A 22,731-nucleotide genomic window follows, 5' to 3' on the forward strand; every position below is an offset into this window, starting at 1 on the left:
CAGCTGGAGGGGGCCTTGAGGCAGAGATGTCCCATAATCCACGGGAAGCTGATGGAGAGGGTGAATGCGGGGGAGGAGAGCAGAGGAAGACTGGATGCTAGAGAAACCCCAGAGGAGGAGGCAGAACTTGGCAATCCGATCTAGGGAAGGGAGGAGAGAGAAGAAAAAAACTGGCCGATTGAAGCCTGTGAGAATGGAGGGATGTGGTATCCTGTGGTCCTGCACCTCAAGGAGCAAGATCTCTTATCTTTTTCTCATCCAGATTCATTTTCCTACTCCTGTGGAAGAAAATGAGACTTTCATGAAGCCCACAACTATCCAGTTAAATATGACAGTCTTGGATTTATTTGTGAGTGTTTAAAATGTCCAATGTTCAGAAGTTGTCAGGTGTTCTTACCACCTCCCTGCTCCCTCAAACAGTCCCTGCTTCCAGGGTCCAGGAGAAGCAGTGTTCAGGCAGAGTAGTCTCTTGCCAGAGCAGAACAAGGAGTCCTGGTGGCCAAGTAGCACGTATACAGGCTGGGCTGGTCCCTGATGGGACTTCTCCTGGGCTTTTCCTCCCATCGTCTTCCTCACATGTCTCTCAGCCCTGCAATAGTCCAAGGACTCATGTGGCCCCTCTCAGCACCACCTCCCATCCCTGCCAAGTCCACCCTCGATTGGCTGTGCTCTCCAAGCTCACCTGGCAGAGTTTGGAGCTGGTGCCCTGGGTCATGGCCACAGTCTGGTTCACTAGGTGGATGTGTCCCTGGCTTCTGTCCATGCCAGGCTGCAGCCCAGAGGGCGCTGGCTGCTAGAATCTTGATGAGAAAGATGCAGGCCAGAAGGAGAAGGATGGAAGTGGGTGGGAAGGGGATTTCTCCTTCCAAGAGGCTCCTTGGAGAGACAAGAGGGCAGATGGGAGCCTTGAGATGACCTACAGATTAAAATCTTCTCTCAGGGAATGGGGAGAAACCAGGAGCTTCTAGGACCTCAGCACATCTCCCCACCCAGCACCATCCCTGGGATGGGTCTTTTTGGGGCTTTGGGAGCCCATAGTCAAGAGACTTGAGTTCTAGGCATGCTCTGCCACTAACCTGCTGAGTGCACTTAAACACACAACCTTCCGTCACTGAGCAGTTTTCTTCTGTATATAGTGCTATGCCATGGGGGTGTGTGTGTACACACATGTGCTCAGTGGTTATATGAGCAACGTTTAAACACCAGTACACAGGCATGGACCAGTCAGACTGATTCTGGTCCTACCAAAGAAGCAGAGATCTGGGGGTCTTAGCTTTGTACTAAAGTACTAAAACTTTCATTGTTACTGAATTATGGGGATGTCTGGGGCTGCCAGGGGAGGGGCGGGAGCTAGTATTCAGGAGTCTTAGAGCAGCTACTCTTTCCAAACCATTATGGAAGTCTTCCAATAAATGAACAACTGACACAGTCACACTAACTAACTAACATGTAGCAGCTGGTGGAGGGGTGTTTAGATAACACACATCCAGGGCCCTTCAGGCTCTAGTTGCCTTGTAATTTGTAGTTCAGGATGCCCAGCCCCCACCCCCCGTGGGGCTCTGCAGGGTGGAAGTCTGCCCACGGGGTTTAGGAAAGAACCATCGCTGTACCTGGAGATGCTGTGCTCCACATGGGCATCCTCGAAGCTCTCAGACTCCCCGGGGACCCAGAGATCTCCAGCATCCCGGTGATCCAGGGGGTCTGTGGGTGGCAAAGCCATGAGCCTCCAGCCCCTTCCTCCTCAAGGCAGGGGGAGAACCTTTATGGGGGGAGTGAGGTCCCCTGGGCACTGGTCCTATGTGGATCAAGTCATTACACTCCATAAGCCTCAATTTCCCCACTTATAAAGTGGGCAGTTAGGAATACTTCCTTAATAGCAGGGTTACCAGGATTCCATGAGGGCACCTCTGGGCAGTGTCTAGCACCTCCTCATCAGAGCTCAGTAACTGCAGCTCCCCACTCCTTCTGCATAGGGACTAAGAAAAGCGAATGCAATCGTGGATGTACTTGAAAATCCTATCTAAACTGTCAATCTATCTACACAAGCTATGGGTTACTTTTATTTTCCTGTCTCCCTCTTGGGAGTTGGCTAAGGGAGTTCACTGCCACCCGCCATCCTTAGAAAAGTGGTGGAGGTGGGGTTTGTGTCTAGGGCTGGCAGTCTCACCTGACCTCCCCACATCAGGCAAATACTACTCCTGACCTCATTTCCATGGTAAAGAGCCATACTGGGAGAAGGGGTTGGAAAACAGGAGAGTCAGAAACGGCCTCTGTAACCATTCTCCTTTGGGGACACAGTTGTGTTCTGAAGACTCAAGCAGAAGGCCTTCTTGGAGGGTGGTCCCTGCGCAAAGCTTGGGGATGGAAAGAGACACCCTGGCCCACCTACTCCCACCTGGAATGATGATCCCAAGACAGTTCAGTAGCAGGAGGCTTGGAGCACATGTTGCACCCTGCCCCCAACTGCACTGCCCCACAACAAAAACTCACCGGAACCCTGTGGGGTCAGCAGGACAGACACCACCCTCTCCATTTACAGATGAGAGAATGGAGACCTAGAGAAGTGAAGCACATTGCCCAGCACAAGCAGTGTATTTTTCTAGGGCTAATTTTCTGTACCAGGTTGGTGCTTCACTTACGTTGATAGGACCATTGGTCAGTTGGTGAGGGAATAAATTAATCTCCTCCTCCTCCTTAAGGACCTCCCATCATGTTCACATGCTAACTGGATGGAGATGGATAAAGCTGTTTGGGCAAGCAGGGCTAAGGCCAGGCTAGTTCACAGAGTGCCTTAATGCAAAGTAGAGAAAGGTGCCCTTCTTGCAGGTGATGCAGCTCTGCACCAGGGAACACAGTCTGGCAAAAGGAGTCCGGGCTGAGGGCTGGATTTTGGCCCTCTTGTGCAGTGAGCAACCTGCACAACAATCCTTGGTAGCCCTGAGTAGGGAGATGAGACCCACACGATGGGTTTTCCCAGGATTCCTGAGAGCCCAGTGGGTGGTTCTGCACACAGACGCCCAAAACATGAGGCTTGGAACAGGGGCAGGCCAAAGAGGCAGCCACTGCCTACTCACCTGCCAGCACCTCCACCAGGACCTTCCTGAGGGTGTCAGCCTCACTGCCATGGAGGCTTTGGCACTGGTAGAGGCCCGCATCGCGGGGTTGTAGATTCCACAGTGTAATGGTGAGAGTGCCGCCCAGGGTGTCATCTGTGATGGCTGTGCTCCCATTCCGCCTCCTCAGGAAGGACAGCAGCCACAAGTTGTGCGTGCTGACCACACGCTGGCATGGGCCCTTCTCGCCCAGCTGGCGGCACCAGGCCTTGCGCCTCCCCCAGTGCTTCATGGAGTCATAGGGGCAGGACACCTGCAGGGACTGGCCCTCCACGCCCTGGAACACTGTGGTGTTGTGGGCTCCAGACAGCTCTGGGGAGGAGACATTCATTCACTCCTTCATTTACCAAATACGCATTGAACACTTGCTCTGTGCAGTGACCTAAACAGACAAAAATCCTGCCCTGAAGGAGCTTAGGTTCTTATGCAAGTTGGGAGCAGGTGGCACAGCATGTGTTTGTGGGAAATTGGGAACCAGGAAACCTGGGACCTGGGTTTGGTTTTCTCACAGTTGGTCTTGCTGGGCCTCCTCGGAGAAGTAACTGACCCTCTCTGGGTCTATTCTGGAGACACTTGGTCTTAAAATCCCCTCCAGTTCTGTTCTGCATATCTCTTTGCTGTCATATGGGACTAGGATCTCTCCTCGTGTCCTGGGGCTGGCTCTCCCTGCCCCGCCACTCTTGCTTGCTCTGCAGCCGCCCACATTGGTACCGACTTTCCTGACCTTTAGCTTCCAGCTTCCCTATTTCTGTGGCTTTGTTCCCCTTTCAGGAAGGACCCGTCTCGGAGATATTTTGGGGGAGACATGAGGCTGCTATTTTGGGAACCCTCCTTAGGGCGGGGGAGATGGGCTTAGAGCACCAGCTTGTTGCTGGGGCAGGGGCTGCTGCAGAAGCCCCCAGAGCCCCCTGCTTTGACTTCTCCTCTCTTGGTCCTCCCTTGCCTGCCATCTTCAACTATTACTGTGACAGAGGCTTGAAAGATAGGATTGCGAAGCTGGTGGCCTGCCTTTTGGAACTAGAGAGACCAGATGGGCAGTGGCCCTCTCCCACCTTACCACCTCCCATCCCTGCCTCAGGACCCCACCTTCCTCCCCGCCCCCACACCATCTAAAGCTGCAGGAACAAGACTCCATTTGGCACCATCTCTCCTCTTGCCCAGGTTTGTCCAATGCTGTGGGGGAGCAAAAGGTTCACTTCCCTCAGTGGGAAGAAGCAGTTGTGTACAAAAATTTGGTGTGTCAATTCCCCGCAACTCAGTGATGGAAATCTCCAGGCCCCTCACCTCCCATCAAGAGCTGAGGACAAGAGGACCTTCAGAGCAGGGGAGAGAGTGCAGATGAAAGATGCAGATGAACATCCTCAGGTTCTTTCCTCTTTTATAACTGCAGGGGCTCATAATTAGTGGCTTATAATTTCAGAGCTATTATCAGTGCCAGCGCCTCCCCAAAGCTTCCCCCGACTGCCAGCTAGTGCCTGGGATGCCACCGTTAGCACTCCTTCCCTTCCAATGCAACCAGAGTCCACCAGCCCCTTACATGTCCACATGCAGGAAGAGTCTGAGGGTGGGTTTTGATACTGGGAGGGGAAGGAGGGTGTGAAGAATATGGGCAGGTTGGGGAGGAGAGGAGTGCAGAACAGGGCACTCAGGCATGCCGAGGACTGCCACCGCCTTCATAATTCACCCCAGGGCCCGCCACCTGCTCCCTAACCGCATACTCAAAGTGAAGAAAAGAAGGCATCACAGGGCACAGAGAAGATCCTACCTGTGGCAAAGAGTAAGATGAGCAGCCGGAGAGGCTCCATGCCACCCTTCCCTGGCCAAGGGCAGATGCAGAGTGCCTTGTGCAAGATCTTGTCTTTCCCTTGAACTGCAGAAAAGAGAGGATCAGGCATGTCAGGCGCTGCCCACAGGAACTGGGCTCCTGGGGATTAAGCAATAGTCAGGACTGGGGTCTGGAGGCGGTGCAGGGTGGGGAGGGAGAGGGAGGAGGAGTCGGCCACTGCAGCATGGCAGAAGGATCCTGAGTCTCCCAGACCTCTGAGAAGCCAGCCCACCCTCCTGCTGGTGCCAGCCAGGGTGGCCCCCAGATGGCTGGGGCTGGTAAGGCCCTGCACTGCTCAGTTTCCTTGCAGAGCCTAGCCCAGGGATCACTGTCCTCACAGCAGTATTCAGACCCTCCACCAGCTGCAATGCCTGCCATCTTCTGGTTTCAGCCTTGCAAGAGTTGGAGAACAGTTGTGCCCTCAGAAGCCAGGACCCTCACCCAGCTCTTCTTAGTTCTTCCCTCCAGGGCTGTCATTCCTATAGCGTGGCAGCAGTTAAGTACACAGCTCTGGAGCCAGACTTCCTGTCTTTCTGGGTGTGTAACCACACATCCAAAACCTACCTGTGTCTGTTCCCTGATCCATATAGTGGGAATAATGATAGTGCAAAGGGTTATCAGGAGCACCACATGGGTTCCTACAGGTAAAGTGCTTTCCAGTAGGGCCTGACACACAGCATTCAACAAATATTAACTATTACCATTATCCTAGTTAGCAGGGAAAAGGGAAATGGGCTGTCCATAAGACAGAGAATTTTCTCTCCCACCTGGAGTTTTCCGCCCAAGTTTAGCCTTCTTGGAACTGTGGGGTGTCTCCTGTGCACACATGCTCACACTGGTGTTTATTTTGTGCACACACATGCTTGAACTTCTGATCCTCCTATCCTACAGGACAGAACAGGGTATTTTCCAGAGTTCTGGGGGTAGGGGTGAGTTTTCCTACAGGTACAGGTTCCCATGAAGGGTGATCGAAGCACAGGGACCCACATGTGCAAAGGCACAGAGGTGTGAAATGGCCCAGTGAGTCAGGGATTGCATGGGGAGGCTTGAGGCAATTCTAGGAGTGGGAAATGGAGTTGTGCAGGGAGTGGCAGAAGAGGCTGGAGAAGCCTGCAGGAGCCAGTAGATTGTTAGGGTCTACTTTAGTTTCCTGCAAACACTCCCTTATTTGTTCTTTCATTCATTTATTTACTCATATTTACGGTGCGTCTATCTTACGGACAGGGAATGTGCTTGGAGATGGGGAGTTCATAGAGAAGAGAAGACAGGCCTCCACTCAAAGGGTCAACTGCCCAGCCTTGCCCCAAGGGCCTGGGGGCTGAAGATCACTCTGTAGGTACTCTTCTAGGGTCTGTTTCTAAAAGTCAGGTTTATTGGCCCATAATTTACATATACAAAAATTTAACCCTTTTAAATGTCTGCTTGTATAAATTTTGACAAACTCGAGCATCTCTATAACAACCACCACAATCACCAGGTCAATGTAACACAATGCCATAATATAAAAAGGTTCATTTCACTCAAGCGAGAGCCCTTGTGCCCATTTTAGCCAGTCTTTTTCTCTCTAATCCAGGGCCTGGCAACTACTGAGCTGACATCTGTGTCTGTAGCTTCCTGCCCTTCCTAAAATGTCATAGACATGGAATTAAACATTATGTATCCTCTTGGATCAGTCTTCATTCACTCGTCAGAATAAATTCAGCATGCGTGAAGTTGCAGTTCTCAAGAATGTATTCATTTTTATTGCTAAACCATCTTCCATTCTATGGTTGGACCACAAGTAGCATATTCATTCACCTGCTGATGGACATTTGGTTTTTTTCCAGTTTGGGACAATTATGACATTCATGTACATATATTTTGTGTGGACGTATGTTTCTATTATCCTTGGATAAAATCCTAAGAATGGGAGTGCTAGGTCACATGTAAGTGTATGTTTAAGTCTGTAAATGCTGCCAAAGTCTTTTCCAAAGAGGCTGTACCATTTTTACTTCCTTGTCAACAGTTAATATTGTCAGGTTTTTTTTGTTTTGTTTTGTTTTGTTTTCCCAAAATGTAACTTTATTTTATTTTTATTTTAATTTTTTCTTTTTTTTTTTATTATACTTTAAGTTTTTAAGTTCTAGGGTACATGTGCATAACGTGCAGGTTTGTTACATATGTATACTTATGCCATGTTGGTGTGCTGCACCCATCAACTCGTCAGTACCCATCAATTCATCATTTATATCATGTATAACTCCCCAATGCAATCCCTCCCTCCTCCCCCCTCCCCATGATAGGCCCCAGTGTGTGATGTTCCCCTTCCCGAGTCCAAGTGACCTCATTGTTCAGTTCCCACCTATGAGTGAGAACATGCGGTGTTTGGTTTTCTCTTCTTGTGATAGTTTGCTAAGAATGATGGTTTCCAGCTGCATCCATGTCCTTACAAAGGAGGCAAACTCATCCTTTTTTATGGCTGCATAGTATTCCATGGTGTATATGTGCCACATTTTCTTAATCCAGTCTGTCACAGATGGACATTTGGGTTGATTCCAAGTCTTTGCTATTGTGAATAGTGCCGCAATAAACATACGTGTGCATGTGTCTTTGTAGTAGAATAATTTATAATCCTTTGGGTATACCCAGTAGTGGGATGGCTGGGTCATATGGTACATCTAGTTCTAGATCCTTGAGGAATTGCCATACTGTTTTCCATAATGGTTGAACTAGTTTACAATCCCACCAACAATGTAAAAGTGTTCCTATTTCTCCACATCCTCTCCAACACCTGTTGTTTCCTGACTTCTTAATGATTGCCATTCTAACTGGTGTGAGATGGTATCTCATTGTGGTTTTGATTTGCATTTCTCTGACGGCGAGTGATGATGAGCATTTTTTCATGTGTCTGTTGGCTGTATGAATGTCTTCTTTTGAGAAATGTCTGTTCATATCCTTTCCCCACTTTTTGATGGGGTTGTTTGTTTTTTTCTTATATATTTGTTTGAGTTCTTTGTAGATTCTGGATATTAGCCCTTTGTCAGATGAGTAGGTTGCAAAAATTTTCTCCCATTCTGTAGGTTGCCTGTTCACTCTGATGGTAGTTTCTTTTGCTGTGCAAAAGCTCTTTGGTTTAATTAGATCCCATTTGTCAATTTTGGCTTTTGCTGCCGTTGCTTTTGGTGTTTTAGACATGAAGTCCTTGCCCATGCCTATGTCCTGAATGGTACTACCTAGATTTTCTTCTAGGGTTTTTATGGTATTAGGTCTAACATTTAAGTCTCTAATCCATCTTGAATTAATCTTCATATAAGGGGTAAGGAAAGGATCCAGTTTCAGCTTTCTACTTATGGCTAGCCAATTTTCCCAGCACCATTTATTAAATAGGGAATCCTTTCCCCATTTCTTGTTTCTCTCAGGTTTGTCAAAGATCAGATGGCTGTAGATGTGTGGTATTATTTCTGAGGACTCTGTTCTGTTCCATTGGTCTATATCTCTGTTGTGGTACCAGTACCATGCTGTTTTGGTTACTGTAGCCTTGTAGTATAGTTTGAAGTCAGGTAGCGTGACGCCTCCAGCTTTGTCCTTTTGACTTAGGATTGTCTTGGCAATGCGGGCTCTTCTTTGGTTCCATATGAACTTTAAAGCAGTTTTTTCCAATTCTGTGAAGAAACTCATTGGTAGCTTGATGGGGATGGCATTGAATCTATAAATAACCTTGGGCAGTAAGGCCATTTTCACGATATTGATTCTTCCTATTTATGAGCATGGTATGTTCTTCCATTTGTTTGTGTCCTCTTTGATTTCACTGAGCAGTGGTTTGTAGTTCTCCTTGAAGAGGTCCTTTACATCCCTTGTAAGCTGGATTCCTAGGTATTTTATTCTCTTTGAAGCAATTGTGAATGGAAGTTCATTCCTGATTTGGCTCTCTGCTTGTCTGTTACTGGTGTATAAGAATGCTTGGGATTTTTGCACATTAATTTTGTATCCTGAGACTTTGCTGAAGTTGCTTATCAGCTTAAGGAGATTTTGGGCTGAGACGATGGGGTTTTCTAAATATACAATCATGTCATCTGCAAACAGGGACAATTTGACTTCTTCTTTTCCTAACTGGATACCCTTGATTTCTTTCTCTTGCCTGATTGCCCTAGCCAGAACTTCCAACACGATGTTGAATAGGAGTGGTGAGAGAGGGCACCCCTGTCTTGTGCCAGTTTTCAAAGGGAATTTTTCCAGTTTTTGCCCATTCAGTATGATATTAGCTGTGGGTTTGTCATAAATAGCTCTTATTATTTTGAGGTACGTTCCATCAATACCGAATTTATTGAGCGTTTTTAGCATAAAGGCCTGTTGAATTTTGTCAAAAGCCTTTTCTGCATCTATTGAGATATGGTTCTTGTCTTTGGATCTGTTTATATGCTGGATTACGTTTATTGATTTGCGAATGTTGAACCAGCCTTGCATCCCAGGGATGAAGCCCACTTGATCATGGTGGATAAGCTTTTTGATGTGCTGCTGAATCCGGTTTGCCAGCATTTTATTGAGAATTTTTGCATCGATGTTCATCAGGGATATTGGTCTAAAATTCTCTCTTTTTGTTGTGTCTCTGCCAGGCTTTGGTATCAGGATGATGTTGGCCTCATAAAATGAGTTAGGGAGGATTCCCTCTTTTTCTATTGATTGGAATAGTTTCAGAAGGAATGGTACCAGCTCCTCCTTGTACCTCTGGTAGAATTCAGCTGTGAAACCATCTGGTCCTGGACTTTTTTTGGTGGTTAGGCTATTAATTGTTGCCTTGATTTCAGAGCCTGCTATTGGTCTATTCAGGGATTCAACTTCTTCCTGGTTTAGTCTTGGGAGAGTGTAAGTGTCCAGGAAATTATCCATTTCTTCTAGATTTTCTAGTTGATTTGCATAGAGGCATTTATAGTATTCTCTGATGGTTGTTTGTATTTCTGTGGGGTCAGTGGTGATATCCCCTTTATCATTTTTTATTGCTTCTATTGATTCCTCTCTCTTTTCTTCTTTATTAGTCTTGCTAGCGGTCTGTCAATTTTGTTGATCTTTTCAAAAAACCAACTCCTGGATTCATTGATTTTTTGGAGGGTTTTTTGTGTCTCTATCTCCTTCAGTTCTGCTCTGATCTTAGTTATTTCTTGCCTTCTGCTAGCTTTTGAATGTGTTTGCTCTTGCCTCTCTAGTTCTTTTAATTGTGATGTTAGAGTGTCAATTTTAGATCTTTCCAGCTTTCTCTTGTGGGCATTTAGTGCTATAAATTTCCCTCTACACACTGCTTTAAATGTGTCCCAGAGATTCTGGTATGTTGTATCTTTGTTCTCATTGGTTTCAAAGAACATCTTTATTTCTGCCTTCATTTCGTTATGTACCCAGTAATCATTCAGGAGCAGGTTGTTCAGTTTCCATGTAGTTGAGCGGTTTTGATTGAGTTTTTTAGTCCTGAGGTCTAGTTTGATTGCACTGTGGTCTGAGAGACAGTTTGTTATAATTTCTGTTCTTTGACATTTGCTGAGGAGTGCTTTACTTCCAATTATGTGGTCAATTTTGGAATAAGTGCGATGTGGTGCTGAGAAGAATGTATATTCTGTTGATTTGGGGTGGAGAGTTCTATAGATGTCTATTCGGTCCGCTTGGTGCAGAGATGAGTTCAATTCCTGGATATCCTTGTTAACTTTCTGTCTCGTTGATCTGTCTAATGTTGACAGTGGAGTGTTGAAGTCTCCCATTATTATTGTATGGGAGTCTAAGTCTCTTTGTAGGTCTCTAAGGACTTGCTTTATGAATCTGGGTGCTCCTGTATTGGGTGCATATATATTAGGAGAGTTAGCTCTTCCTGTTGAATTGATCCCTTTACCATGATGTAATGGCCTTCTTTGTCTCTTTTGATCTTTGATGGTTTAAAGTCTGTTTTATCAGAGACTAGGATTGCAACCCCTGTTTTTTTTTGTTCTCCATTTGCTTGGTAGATCTTCCTCCATCCCTTTATTTTGAGCCTATGTATGTCTCTGCATGTGAGGTGGGTCTCCTGAATACAGCAGACTGATGGGTCTTGACTCTTGATCCAGTTTGCCAGTCTGTGTCTTTTAATTAGAGCATTTAGTCCATTGACATTTAAGGTTAATATTGTTATGTGTGAACTTGATCCTGTCATTATGATATTAACTGGTTATTTTGCTCGTTAGTTGATGCAGTTTCTTCCTAGCCTCGATGGTCTTTACATTTTGGCATGTTTTTGCAATGGCTGGTACCGGTTGTTCCTTTCCATGTTTAGGGCTTCCTTCAGGGTCTCTTGTAAGGCAGGCCTGGTGGTGACAAAATCTCTAAGCATTTGCTTGTCTGTAAAGGATTTTATTTCTCCTTCACTGATGAAACTTAGTTTAGCTGGATATGAAATTCTGGGTTGAAAATTCTTTTCTTTAAGAACGTTGAATATTGGCCCCCACTCTCTTCTGGCTTGTAGAGTTTCTGCCGAGACATCTGCTGTTAGTCTGATGGGCTTCCCTTTGTGGGTAACCCGACCTTTCTCTCTGGCTGCCCTTAAGATTTTTTCCTTCATTTCAACTTTGGTGAATCTGGCAATTATGTGTCTTGGAGTTGCTCTTCTGGAGGAGTATCTTTGTGGAGTTCTCTGTATTTCCTGAATTTGAATGTTGGCCTGCCCTACTAGGTTGGGGAAGTTCTCCTGGATGATATCCTGAAGAGTGTTTTCCAACTTGGTTCCATTTTCCCCCTCACTTTCAGGCACCCCAATCAGACGTAGATTTGGTCTTTTTACATAATCCCATACTTCTTGCAGGCTTTGTTCATTTCTTTTTCTTCTTTTTCTTTTGGTTTCTCTTCTCACTTCATTTCATTCATTTGATCCTCAATCGCTGATACTCTTTCTTCCAGTTGATCGAGTCGGTTACTGAAGCTTGTGCATTTGTCACGTATTTCTTGTGTCATGGTTTTCATCTCTGTCATTTCGTTTATGATCTTCTCTGCATTAATTAGTCTAGCTGTCAATTCTTCCACTCTTTTTTCAAGATTTTTAGTTTTTTTGCGCTGGGTACGTAATTCCTCCTTTAGCTCTGAGAAGTTTGATGGACTGAAGCCTTCTTCTCTCATCTCGTCAAAGTCATTCTCTGACCAGCTTTGATCCGTTGCTGGCGATGGGCTGCGCTCCTTTGCAGGGGGAGATGCGCTCTTATTTTTTGAATTTCCAGCTTTTCTGCCCTGCTTCTTCCCCATCTTTGTGGTTTTATCTGTCTCTGGTCTTTGATGATGGTGACGTACTGATGGGGTTTTGGTATAGGTGTCCTTCCTGTTTGATAGTTTTCCATCTGACAGTCAGAAGGACTGTCTGTTGGTCTGTTGGAGATTGCCTGAGGTCCACTCCAGACCCTGTTTGCCTGGGTATCAGCAGCAGAGGTTGCCGAAGATAGAATATTGCTGAACAGCGAGTGTACCTGTCTGATTCTTCCTTTGGAAGTTTCCTCTCAGGGGTGACTCCACCCTGTGAGGTGTGGGGTGTCAGACTGCCCCTCGTGGGGGATGTCTCCCAGCTAGGCTACTCAGGGGTCAGGGACCCACCTGAGCAGGCAGTCTGTCCATTCTCAGATCTCAACCTCTGTGTTGGGAGATCCGCGGCTCTCCCCAAAGCTGTCAGAGTCGTTCGCGTCTGCACCGGCCCCCGCTGCTTCCCCTATTGGACTTCAGCTGCGCGCTGTCCCCAGAGGTGGAGTCTACAGAGACAGGCAGGCTTCCTTGAGCTGCTGTGAGCTCCACCCAGTTCGAGCTTCCCAGCGGCTTTGTTTACCTACTTAAGCCTCAGCAATGGCGGGCGCCCCTCCCCCAGCCTCGCTGCTGCCTTGCGGATAGATCGCCACAGACTGCTGTGTTAGCAGTGAGGGAGGCTCTGTGGGCGTGGGACCCTCCCGGCCAGGTGTGGGATATATTCTCCTGGTGTGCCTGTTTCCTTAAAGCGCAGTATTGGGGTGGGAGTTACCCGATTTTCCAGGTATTGTGTGTCTCAGTTCCCCTGGCTAGGAAAACGGATTTCCTTCCCCCTTGTGCTTCCAGGTGAGGCGATGCCTCGCCCTGCTTCAGCTCTCGCTGGTCAGGCTGCAGCAGCTGACCAGCACCGATTGTCCGGCACTCCCTAGTGAGATGACCCCAGTACCTCAGTTGAAAATGCAGAAATCACCGGTCTTCTGTGTCGCTCGCGCTGGGAGTTGGAGACTGGAGCTGTTCCTATTCGGCCATCTTGCTCCGCCCCTCCCTGTTTTGTTTTGTTTCATTTTTAATTAGAAATATTTTAAGCACACGGGGAAGTACAGAGAATACTATTGTATTCTCTGTAATTGTACCTATTACTCAGTTTTGTCAATCCTTAATATTTTGCTGTATTTGAAAATGAAGGGAAAAAAACAAAACTGGTTCAAATCTAGGAGATGAAAAGTTTGTTATCTCTTTCATTGTATTAGGCGAAATTTTATAGTAAACATACTTAACACTAAAATTTGTATATAGTGCCATGTTTAAATTTTTCCTTGTTCCCATGTGTTATTGCCTCCATGTTGCATAAATCACTGATGTAATAGAAACCTGATATCAATCAACACACACCTAAAGTGATTTTATATGCATTTTATAGAACAAATGCCACTGGGCTCCCTAAATGCATCCATGGAACTATATATCTTTTTTCTGTGATTATTACCATAGACTCCTTGGAATTGGAATATGTGAGGTCATCTCTCTCTCTGACTATGTGTGTGTGTGTGCGTTTGTGTATAAATATATATTATATATATTAAATAAATAATTACAGGAATATTTGAAACCCCCTACCAATCCGTATATAATTGCATCTAGCTGAGATTTGAATTCTTCTGATTACTAGTGAAGTTACACATTATCTATGTGCCTTTGGTTTTTAAACTTTCTGTGTTTTATTTCTCCCTACAGCTCAATTGAAAGTGGTTTGTCCTTTTTATAGATTTGAATGAGTTCTTCATAAATTTTGGCCACTAATCTTTAATCAGTTCTATGCATTGCAAATGCCTCTCCCTGTCGGTGGCTCATCCTTTCACTTTGTTTCTGGTATCTTCTTTGGACCAAAGTTTTCAATTTTAATATAGCCAGATGTGTCATATTATTTTACCCTTTATGGTTTATGCTTTTTCACCCAGGCTGGAGTGCAGTGGTGTGATCTCAGCTCACTGCAACCTCTGCCTCCCAGGTTCAAGTGATTCTCATGCATCAGCCTCACAAGTAGCTGGAATTACACACCACCATACCCAGCTAATTTTTGTATTTTTAGTAGAAATGAGGTTTTGCCATGTTGTCCAGGCTGGTCTCAAACTCCTGGCCTCAAGTGATCCACCAGCTTCAGCCTCCCAAAGCTTTGGGATTACAGGTGAGCGCCATTGCTCCTGATCTTGCTTAAGAAATCATTCTGGGCCAGGCACGGTGGCTCAAGCCTGTAATCCCAGCACTTTGGGAGGCCGAGACGGGCGGATCATGAGGTAAGGAGATCGAGACTATCCTGGCTAACATGGTGAAACCCTGTCTCTACTAAAAAATACAAAAAAACTAGCCAGGTGAGGTGGCGGGCGCCTGTAGTCCCAGCTACTGGGGAGGCTGAGGCAGGAGAATGGTGTAAACCCAGGAGACAGAGCTTACAGTGAGCTGAGATCCAGCCACTACACTCCAGCCTGGGTGACAGAGCTAGACTCCGTCTCAAAAAAAAGAAAAGAAAATAAAATAAAAAAGAAATCATTCTGGCCCCTGAAGTCATAAACAACTCATATTTTTGTCTAAACATTTTATTGTCGGGCTATTCACATTTAGGTTGATAACCCACCTGGAATTTATTTTTGCGTAAGACATAAGGTAGGAATCTAATTTTATATTTTTCCCCACATGGCTAGACTGTTGTATCAGCAGCATTAAATATTCTCTTCTTTCCACCTAATTCATAATGCCTGCTCTTGTCAAATATCCAGTTGCCATATACATGGATCTGTTCCTCACTTCTCGATTCTGTTGCCTTTGCCAGTTTTCTATTCCAGGATTGCATGGTAATTACTATGATTTCGTAGTAAGTTTTGGTTTCTGGTGGGGTAAAGCCATCTCCTTTCCCCATAGCCTTGTTCTTCACATTTGTCTTGGCTATTTGTTTTGATTGTTTGTCATTGCATAATGAGCTATCTCAAAAAAGTAGTTTGAAACAACCACCCAAAGGTCAAATACGCAGGTTGGTAAATAAAATCTTTTCTTAATGTGTCATATGTGTCAAGAGCATAGGGAGATGAAGTGAAGGGAGGGCCTACTGTGTGGCCTGAAGAACGACCCGCAGGGAGAAGAAGGCTGCTTACACACTTAGACATGCACAATAGGCCTGAAGCCTCCTGGGACTCCAAAGGTCAAGGGCCAGCTCTCCCTCTCCATCCTGTCCTGGTTCTCCTCACATATCCCTCCTGTGGGGCCTGAGGTAGACATGGATGCCCTGGTACTGAGATAAGGAAAAGGTGTACATTCCTGAGGTCATAGCTTTGGAAAGGTGCCTTCAGGCCTTTGATGGTAGCAGGGGTAGCTCTTTCCCTGGGGCAGGGTGGGGAGGAGGAACCCACATCCTCCTGTCTGGGGCCACTGGTTAATTGGGAATCTTGTCCCTTGAACTCCCCAGCTGAGTCAGCTGCACCCCTGCTCTCCCCTCTTGCCTCCTGGAGGCTTGTGTCAGGAAAGGTCATGCTTCCCCCATCCTCTCCATCCTCCTCTGGCACCTTCAGCATTCCTCTAGCTGTAGCCATAACTGCTTTATATTGTCATTGTTTTTCCATGCATCTCCCCAACACACACACACACACACACCACACACGAAATCTTTAAGGGAACAGGGACCCAAAGCATAGTGGTTAAAACTTCAGAGTCTAGAATTCATCATTTACTAACTATGTGAATTCAGGAAATTACTTAACCTCTCTGTGCCACAATATCTACATATGTAAAATACCTTACAGGGATGTTCAAGGCATTAATCCATGAAAAGGAATCTGGCATTCCATAAATGTTGTCTTACTAGAATTAATCTCTGTGTCCTCAACCCTGAGCACAGTGCCTGACAGTCAGTAGCCACCCCTAAATGCTTGTGTAATTTATACAGATCAGTCAAAACTGTTGGAGCTGGCCAGGGTGGTGGCTCACCCCTGTAATCCCAGCACTTTGGGAGGCTGAGGCGGGAGGATCACATGAAGCCAGGAGTTCAAGACCAGCCTGGCCAACGTGGTGAAACCCCATCTCTACTAAAAATACAAAAATTAGCCAGGATTGGTGGTGCACATTTGTAGTCCCAGCTACTTGGGAGGCTGAGGCAGGAGAATGGCTTGAACCTGGGAGGTAAGGCGGAGGTTACAGGGAGCCAAGATCATGCCACTGCACTCCAGCCTGGGTGACAGAATGACTCTGTTTCAAAAAATAAAAAATAAATAACGTTGGAGTTCTAGGTCTGGGTAAATTCTTTGGGTTTTGACAGTTCGTGAGGGTGGCTCCTGGTGCTGCAGCCAGACCCATGCAGACAGGAAACCCAAGTCAGGGATCATTTGGTGGAGATAGGCTCTCCCAGTGGGCATGTAGTCTAAAATATACACCAAGCACGAAGGCACTATCAAGAGCCTATAACTATGAAGGACCAGAGGTCAAATGAGGCCACAGTTCAACGCCAGTGACCTTCTCAAAATAGAGCTAGGTCAGGTGGAAAGGCATGGTGCAGCAATTGCCTAGCCTTCAGCAGTCAGATCCAGCTTGCAGGAGGAGACTAGGGCAGGCAGGGCAGGACTGGGACCTCAGGAGTCAGGGTGACACCCAGAACACCCCATTCCCTCTTGTTCCCCATCTCCCTTAGTCTGAGTGTCTGGCCCTACAGGCCTGCATGGTTTGTATCCCCATGGAGCCACAGGCTGAGGACAGAACCACATCCTTGACACTGGGACCCTAGAAGGTGGATGATGGCAGCAGAGCTGTCACAGTCAGAAGTAATAGGAGCTTACCTACCTTCCTCCCAGAGGAACACCTCATCCTCACAGCCTGGCTCTTCAGACCTCACACCTCCCACCCTTCTCCTCTCCATCCCCATCTCTTTCTGGCCGCAATGTAGCCTGATCTCAGTCTCATCCTGTGGACAAGGCTGATGTCTCACTGTGACTGAGGACAAGCCAAGTCCTATTTGACAAAAGCATTCACAAGCCAGCTGCCTAAGGAGGAGACGGTGAGCTCCCTGCCCTTTGACAGATGGAGGCAGAGACTTCATGACTCCTTACTGAGGTTTGTAGAGAGGGTTTGGCGTCCCATTGGAAGCTAGAATCAGGGACCTTTAAGGTCACCATTGGGAAGTCATGAATCTGCAACTCCAAGCAATCTTCCCCATGATGTAGCAGGACACCACTTCTGGTCACTTGGCCTGAAGTTCCCAGAGTTCGAAGTCACTTCTTGAGGATGCACAATAAAAAGGGGACCCCTGTCTCCAGAAAGGCCCTTTGGAACACATGTGGGCCAAGCAGGAGGCAGCCCCAGCCCACTCTGTTTGAGTAAGATGCAGCTAGCAGACTGGATAATGATCCTGTGCAAGGCAGGGGAGCCCAAATCAGTTTTAATGGAGCTGTGTGGATGGCCATAGGGAAGGAAGGTCCCTTGCCACACCCTGATTGGCAAAGACAGGGCAAGGGCTAGGGCCAGGGAGACTCCTGAGCAGTAGGCACTACCCACATCCTGGCATTCCTTCTGGCAAGGTCATAAGAATCTCATGAGTAGGAGGAGATTTTGAATCAGGAGGACAGGGAAGAGAAGAAGGATCTGGCCTGGGGGTTAGGGCAGGGGCAGAACTCCTCAGCCTGGCTTAGAGGTCCTGAGAGGACAGTTAAAGGAGGGGTCTCTCAAGGACATAGGCACCAATAAAATACTTGCACAATCTGTCAGGATTTCATAGCCCTTGGTCAGAAAGGAAGTGATGGCAAAAGGGAGGCGAGAATTGGGTTACTCAGAGGCACTAGGTCCCAGACCCTATCTGCCTGGACTCTGTCCTAGTAGGCCCTGGGGAACAGGGGGGCAAGTGTCCAGAAATTTCCTCCATGATCTTATCACAGGCCTCAGACTCAAACCTTCTGCCCTCTAGTTGATAAGTACTTGACTTTGCTTTGCTCCTCCTTCCTCACATCCCTTTAAGAGGAGGTGGCCCCTGCTGGTTGGTAGCTGTCTTTGCCACATGGAAGTCATCCATCACTGGTAAAGCAGCTCTATATCATATGAGTACTTGATAAGTGCTCACTGTCCAGTGAATTCTTCCTTCAGTTCCCAGGCCAGTAGCACCAGATCACCTCAGAGCTTGTTAAAAGTGCATCATCAGGCTCCATGCCAGATATATTAAGGCAAAGTGTCTTAGGTGAGGCCCAGGAAACTGTTTTAACAAGCTCTTCAAGTGGTTTGTATGCACACTCAAGTTTGAGTAGCACTGAGCTAAATGAGCACTTGGTAGGGATGTTATTTGTAGAGCTGATTCTGAAGTTATACAGAGGGTTGATCAAGATGACTTTAGATCGTTTGAATTCTGCAATTCTGTGATTCCAAGAGTCTCAGATCTTTAGACAAGACAGACTTACCCAAGGGAAACTGCCCAGTCTCTAGCACCTGCTAGGAGAGCATCCTAGGGGAGCCATGTTGTCTGCCATGTGACACCCTTCCCCACAGCTGACTGGACCAATGGCAGCCAATCCACAAGCTGGTTCATGACATGTGAGACATGAAAAGCTGCCTCCCACAGGGGTGAATGGCAAAGCTGGGTTAGCCAACTTCTCTTTTTCTCTAGGAAATTTGAATGGGGAAACATAGACAAAGGAAACACGTAGATAAGTCAAGCACGAGGCAGCAGGGGAATGAGTAGTCACCAGTGCGAGTCAAGGTTTAGAGTAAATAGGTACTAAGAGTAAGTATAAGCCAGGAAATTAAAAAAGACAGGAATAAAGTTGCACAGGAAAGCTGTGGTACTGCTGCCCCAGGGAAGGGTCATTCTTACTCACAGTGGTTTTCTCCTTTTGGACGTCATCATAAACATGGTAGGATTCACCCTTGCCTGCAAAGAAGACAGTCAAGGTTAAGCAGATAATCTCTCCCAACCCAACTCCTGTGGAAACAAGAGGGAGATATTGGGGTCCTGGCTGGGCAGAAAGGACACTGATAGGAAAAAGGCCAGGGCTGGATCAGTGGCCATGTTCTGCCTGGGGAGGTCCCCAGCGCCCAGCAAGAGTGGTGTCCAGGGATACGAAGGAGCAAAACAAACTGGCTGTCTGTGGTTAATGTGCATAAAATCCATAAACTTAATTATCAGTTCCAGATCACTGAAAATTCCAAATTTAAAATTAGACCTGAGTATAATCTATTTGCTGATGAAATTATATGTAGTACTGTCTTTCCAATTTTTTGAACCAGAAACTCCAGTGCGATTCACAATTTACCTACTACCACATACGCAAACACACTCATACACTCTCACACCCAGACACATATTCACACACACTCCTGAAACGAAAGTTTAACAAAAAATGGGTAAAGCATTATGACATTATGCTCTTCTATTATGTGTTTATAAAAATCCTATTGTGATCCATTAAATTGAGTTTACACTGATTAAAAATATATATATAAAATTTTACAACCCACTGATTTCTTTGGATTTTCATAGCCTGAATAATTAAAACCAATGAAGTCCAGTATAATTCCGGCCCACTCCCATGTTTCAATCTTGTCAGCAGAAACATCGTCAGTATATAGGGTTATTAAGCTCACAGAACCTATATGCCAAACAAACCAATCAACATAAAACAGCAAGAAAGGAGGTAACATTCATTAAAGGCGACTCATCTGATAAATCTTACACAAGATGCTGCAGTTTTTTTTGTTTTAAAAGTCTTCACCTAAAAGATGGCAATAAGACATGATCCAAAATGGGTATTAGCACACCTAGTTGTAGACAAATTGGCACTGAGTTGAATTGACTTTGAGTGAGCTGACCTGGAGCCTTAGAAGATGACGGGTCCACCACCCTCAGGGCTGCCCAGGCTGTTGCTCTGGCAGAAGGGAGGAAAGCCATTTGGGGCTCCTGGGGGATCTTGGCCACTTTACCTCTCAGGCCCCAGTTTCCTGGTTAGTAAAATGAGCATAAGAATCTTTGTTCTCATGGCTCTCAGGCTGCCTTAGAAATGGCTAAGCACTTGGCTGTCTGCTCAGAGCTAGCAACCAGGACTCACCTTTCCTAGCTCTTCCTCAGGCTATCTGGAGGTACTGGTTGCTGAGGAGGACAAGCAGCAGCAGCAGCACAATGGCCACTGCCACACCCAGGATGATGGACTTGAATGGGGGGCTTTGGAATAAGGACCCACCTGGTAAGGAAAGTCAGAGCCCAGACCAACCTCCTGCCCTGAAAATCATCCCTCCCGCCATGCCTGTTGTCTCCACAGGCCCTCCCCAGCTTCCAGCCTGTCCTGAGGTCCCCTTCGGCTCAGCTGACCAGTAGGCAGCCATGTGGTTGGGGGCTCTGCTCCACAAGCCATGTTGTCTAGGGCAAGTTATTCCACCTCAGGGTCGGTTTCTTTCTCTGTAAAACTGGAATGTTGGTTCTATCTCAACTCCTTGTCTCGTTCCCTTTTGCAACTGTTATCCCTTGACTTTCTATCTGGTCTCCTATGGCAGGGTCTCCACTGAGCTCTCCTGGTACCCTTCCCTTAACAGCTCTGTCTCAGGTCCTTAAGCTCAACCCTTTCTAGGAGACGCAGTGAGCTCTCAGAGTATACTGATGTCATTGACAAATGACTCTCCCAGATAAAAAATACATTTTAATAGGTCCCATTTTAAGTCAAAGAAAGAACACAAAAGTAGACTGTTTTATACTAGAGCAGGCTTTTAGGGAAGATGTCTGGGGTGTCAAATGTCAAAGGGGAAGGACAAGCAGTTCAGGGACATCTCTCAGCTGGGGTGATCAGCACCCCTTGGTTTCTGGTTTAATCTCTTGATGCAAGAAAGTATGGTTTGCAAGAGTCCAGCGTTCATCGTCTGCAGCGATGGTGGATGGAGAGAAGGGATGGGAGGACAGAGGCAGGAAGACACTGTCAGTGCCCGTGGCTGGGGCCTGGAAACCATCAGGCAGAGGGAGAAAACAAAGCAGGCCACAGGTTGTGGTAACTACAGAGTGTGCCCTTTCCCTAGACCCACAGTACTCTGGGATAGCTCTCCTGCTCTTACAGGTACACGGTCAAGGGCTGGAAGGGGGACAGAGGTGAAAGAAACAGCCCTGGTCATATTCTATGCACTGGACTGGGCCCTTCAAGTCCGTATTCTCCTTGAATATTCACAACAACCCTGTAAGACAAAGGTTGCTGTCCCCCTCCCTTGGCCCTGCTCCCCTTCCCCTCACCTGAGGCCAGGAGTACCAGCAGGACTCTCAACAGCGGGTGTGTGGCCTCCAAGGTCATGGGTCCTCTTCTTGAGCTGGGATGGTGGGAGGAAAGTGAGGGAACGGGGAACCCCTGGGGAGCGGGAACCAGCGCTGGCAGGATCTGGCCCTGGGGATGAATTGCTGAGGAAGGCAAAGTCTCCCTTGAGGAAGCAGGAGGCCTGTGAGGAAGCGGGACACCTTGGCCTATATGACCCCCTCCAGCTGCAGGGTCTACATCTGGGCCTGGAAAAGCCTCAGCCTGTCCTCTGTAGCTCCTGCTGGGCTCCTCTGGCCCCAGCCTCTTCCCGCTTATCAGGCCACCTCCCTCCCACTGGGGCTGTGGGTGGGGAAAGCTGGGAAAGTCCAGGAAGAAACTATGATGAAATAAAAAGCTCTTTTTCCTCTCTCCCCTCTGTTCTACCACTTCCTCCCCAGCCTGAAGTTTCTCTTCCTCACCCAGCTAACGCACAGGCTGAAGGTGAGTGACAGTGTTAGGGGGCCTTTTGGAGGTCTGACCAGAACCTGAAGACCCCCGGCTCCCAGGGTTTCGAGACTTCATGCCCAGGCCTGCCTGGGAGCTGGAGAGTTCCATGGGGACAGGAGGGGAAGAGGAGAAAAGAGATGGAGATTTACTTCCAGGAATGGAGGTGCAGGGGTGTCTATTGCAAAGGTGGGAGAGAGTAAAGCCTTGGGAGGGGAAGATGGGGATGGGAGGAGGAGGGGAAAGGGTATCTCAGCCCCCAAATCATCTCCTTCCCCAGCTCTGAGCTGTCATAATCACTCCAGAGCCTTTCATGAAAGACGACACTAATCAAACACATTTTTAAAAAATTGTCCTTATATGAACTATAGAAAATCAATTTTCACAGGCTATTGACAGTTAATAAACGACAAAGAAAAGAAAAACTGTAAAACTCTGGTGCTGCAGGTTGGGTTCCTGGGCACAGAGTCAGGTGCAGATTAGCAGTGGAGATTTAAAGCGCTCTGGGACCAACGTCTGGGGAGGAGAAGAGCAGGAAGCAGGCCTCAGTCAATTCAGAAAGTCTACTTTGCCAATGTTAAGGACAGGCCCACAAGAGCCTCAGGAGCCCTGATGACAGGTGCCCAAGGTGGTTAGGGCACAGCTTGTTTTTATACATGTTAGGGAGACATGAGACATCAATCAATATATGTAAGATGTACATTGGCTCGGTCTGGACCAATGTACATTTGGTCCAGGGTGGGTGTGGACGGGGTAGTGGGAAAGGTGGTTTCCAAGTCGTAGATAGATAACAGACAAAAGGTTGCATTCTTTTGAGTCCTCTATCAGTTTTTCACTGAATACACAATTT

At 47.0% G+C, this 22,731-nt stretch overlaps 1 protein-coding gene across 3 annotated transcripts; it reads right to left on the reverse strand.

Annotated features, from left to right (window-relative positions):
* Window positions 1-302: 302 nt before the first annotated feature.
* Window positions 303-21,981, reverse strand: TREM2 (triggering receptor expressed on myeloid cells 2). Of its 3 annotated transcripts, XM_033217094.1 has the most exons (7): window positions 21,380-21,981; window positions 18,990-19,042; window positions 4,879-4,983; window positions 3,075-3,425; window positions 1,611-1,701; window positions 683-876; window positions 318-589 (listed from the first exon to the last, which is right to left on the reverse strand). In XM_033217094.1, exons 3-7 carry the CDS (start codon window positions 4,916-4,918, stop codon window positions 573-575), a joined length of 693 nt encoding a protein of 230 aa, XP_033072985.1. In that variant the 5' UTR covers window positions 4,919-4,983; window positions 18,990-19,042; window positions 21,380-21,981; the 3' UTR covers window positions 318-572. The 3 variants fall into 3 exon arrangements, 2 of the variants coding, with proteins under 2 accessions (XP_033072985.1, XP_033072984.1); XR_004438718.1 differs by lacking the exons at window positions 18,990-19,042; window positions 21,380-21,981 and having other exon boundaries at window positions 303-589; window positions 683-916; window positions 4,879-5,002; XM_033217093.1 differs by lacking the exons at window positions 18,990-19,042; window positions 21,380-21,981 and having other exon boundaries at window positions 4,879-5,002.
* Window positions 21,982-22,731: the final 750 nt, after the last annotated feature.

Source organism: Trachypithecus francoisi, unplaced genomic scaffold (assembly GCF_009764315.1).
Source record: "Trachypithecus francoisi isolate TF-2019V2 unplaced genomic scaffold, Tfra_2.0 Lachesis_group10, whole genome shotgun sequence".
Lineage (NCBI taxonomy): Eukaryota > Metazoa > Chordata > Mammalia > Primates > Cercopithecidae > Trachypithecus > Trachypithecus francoisi.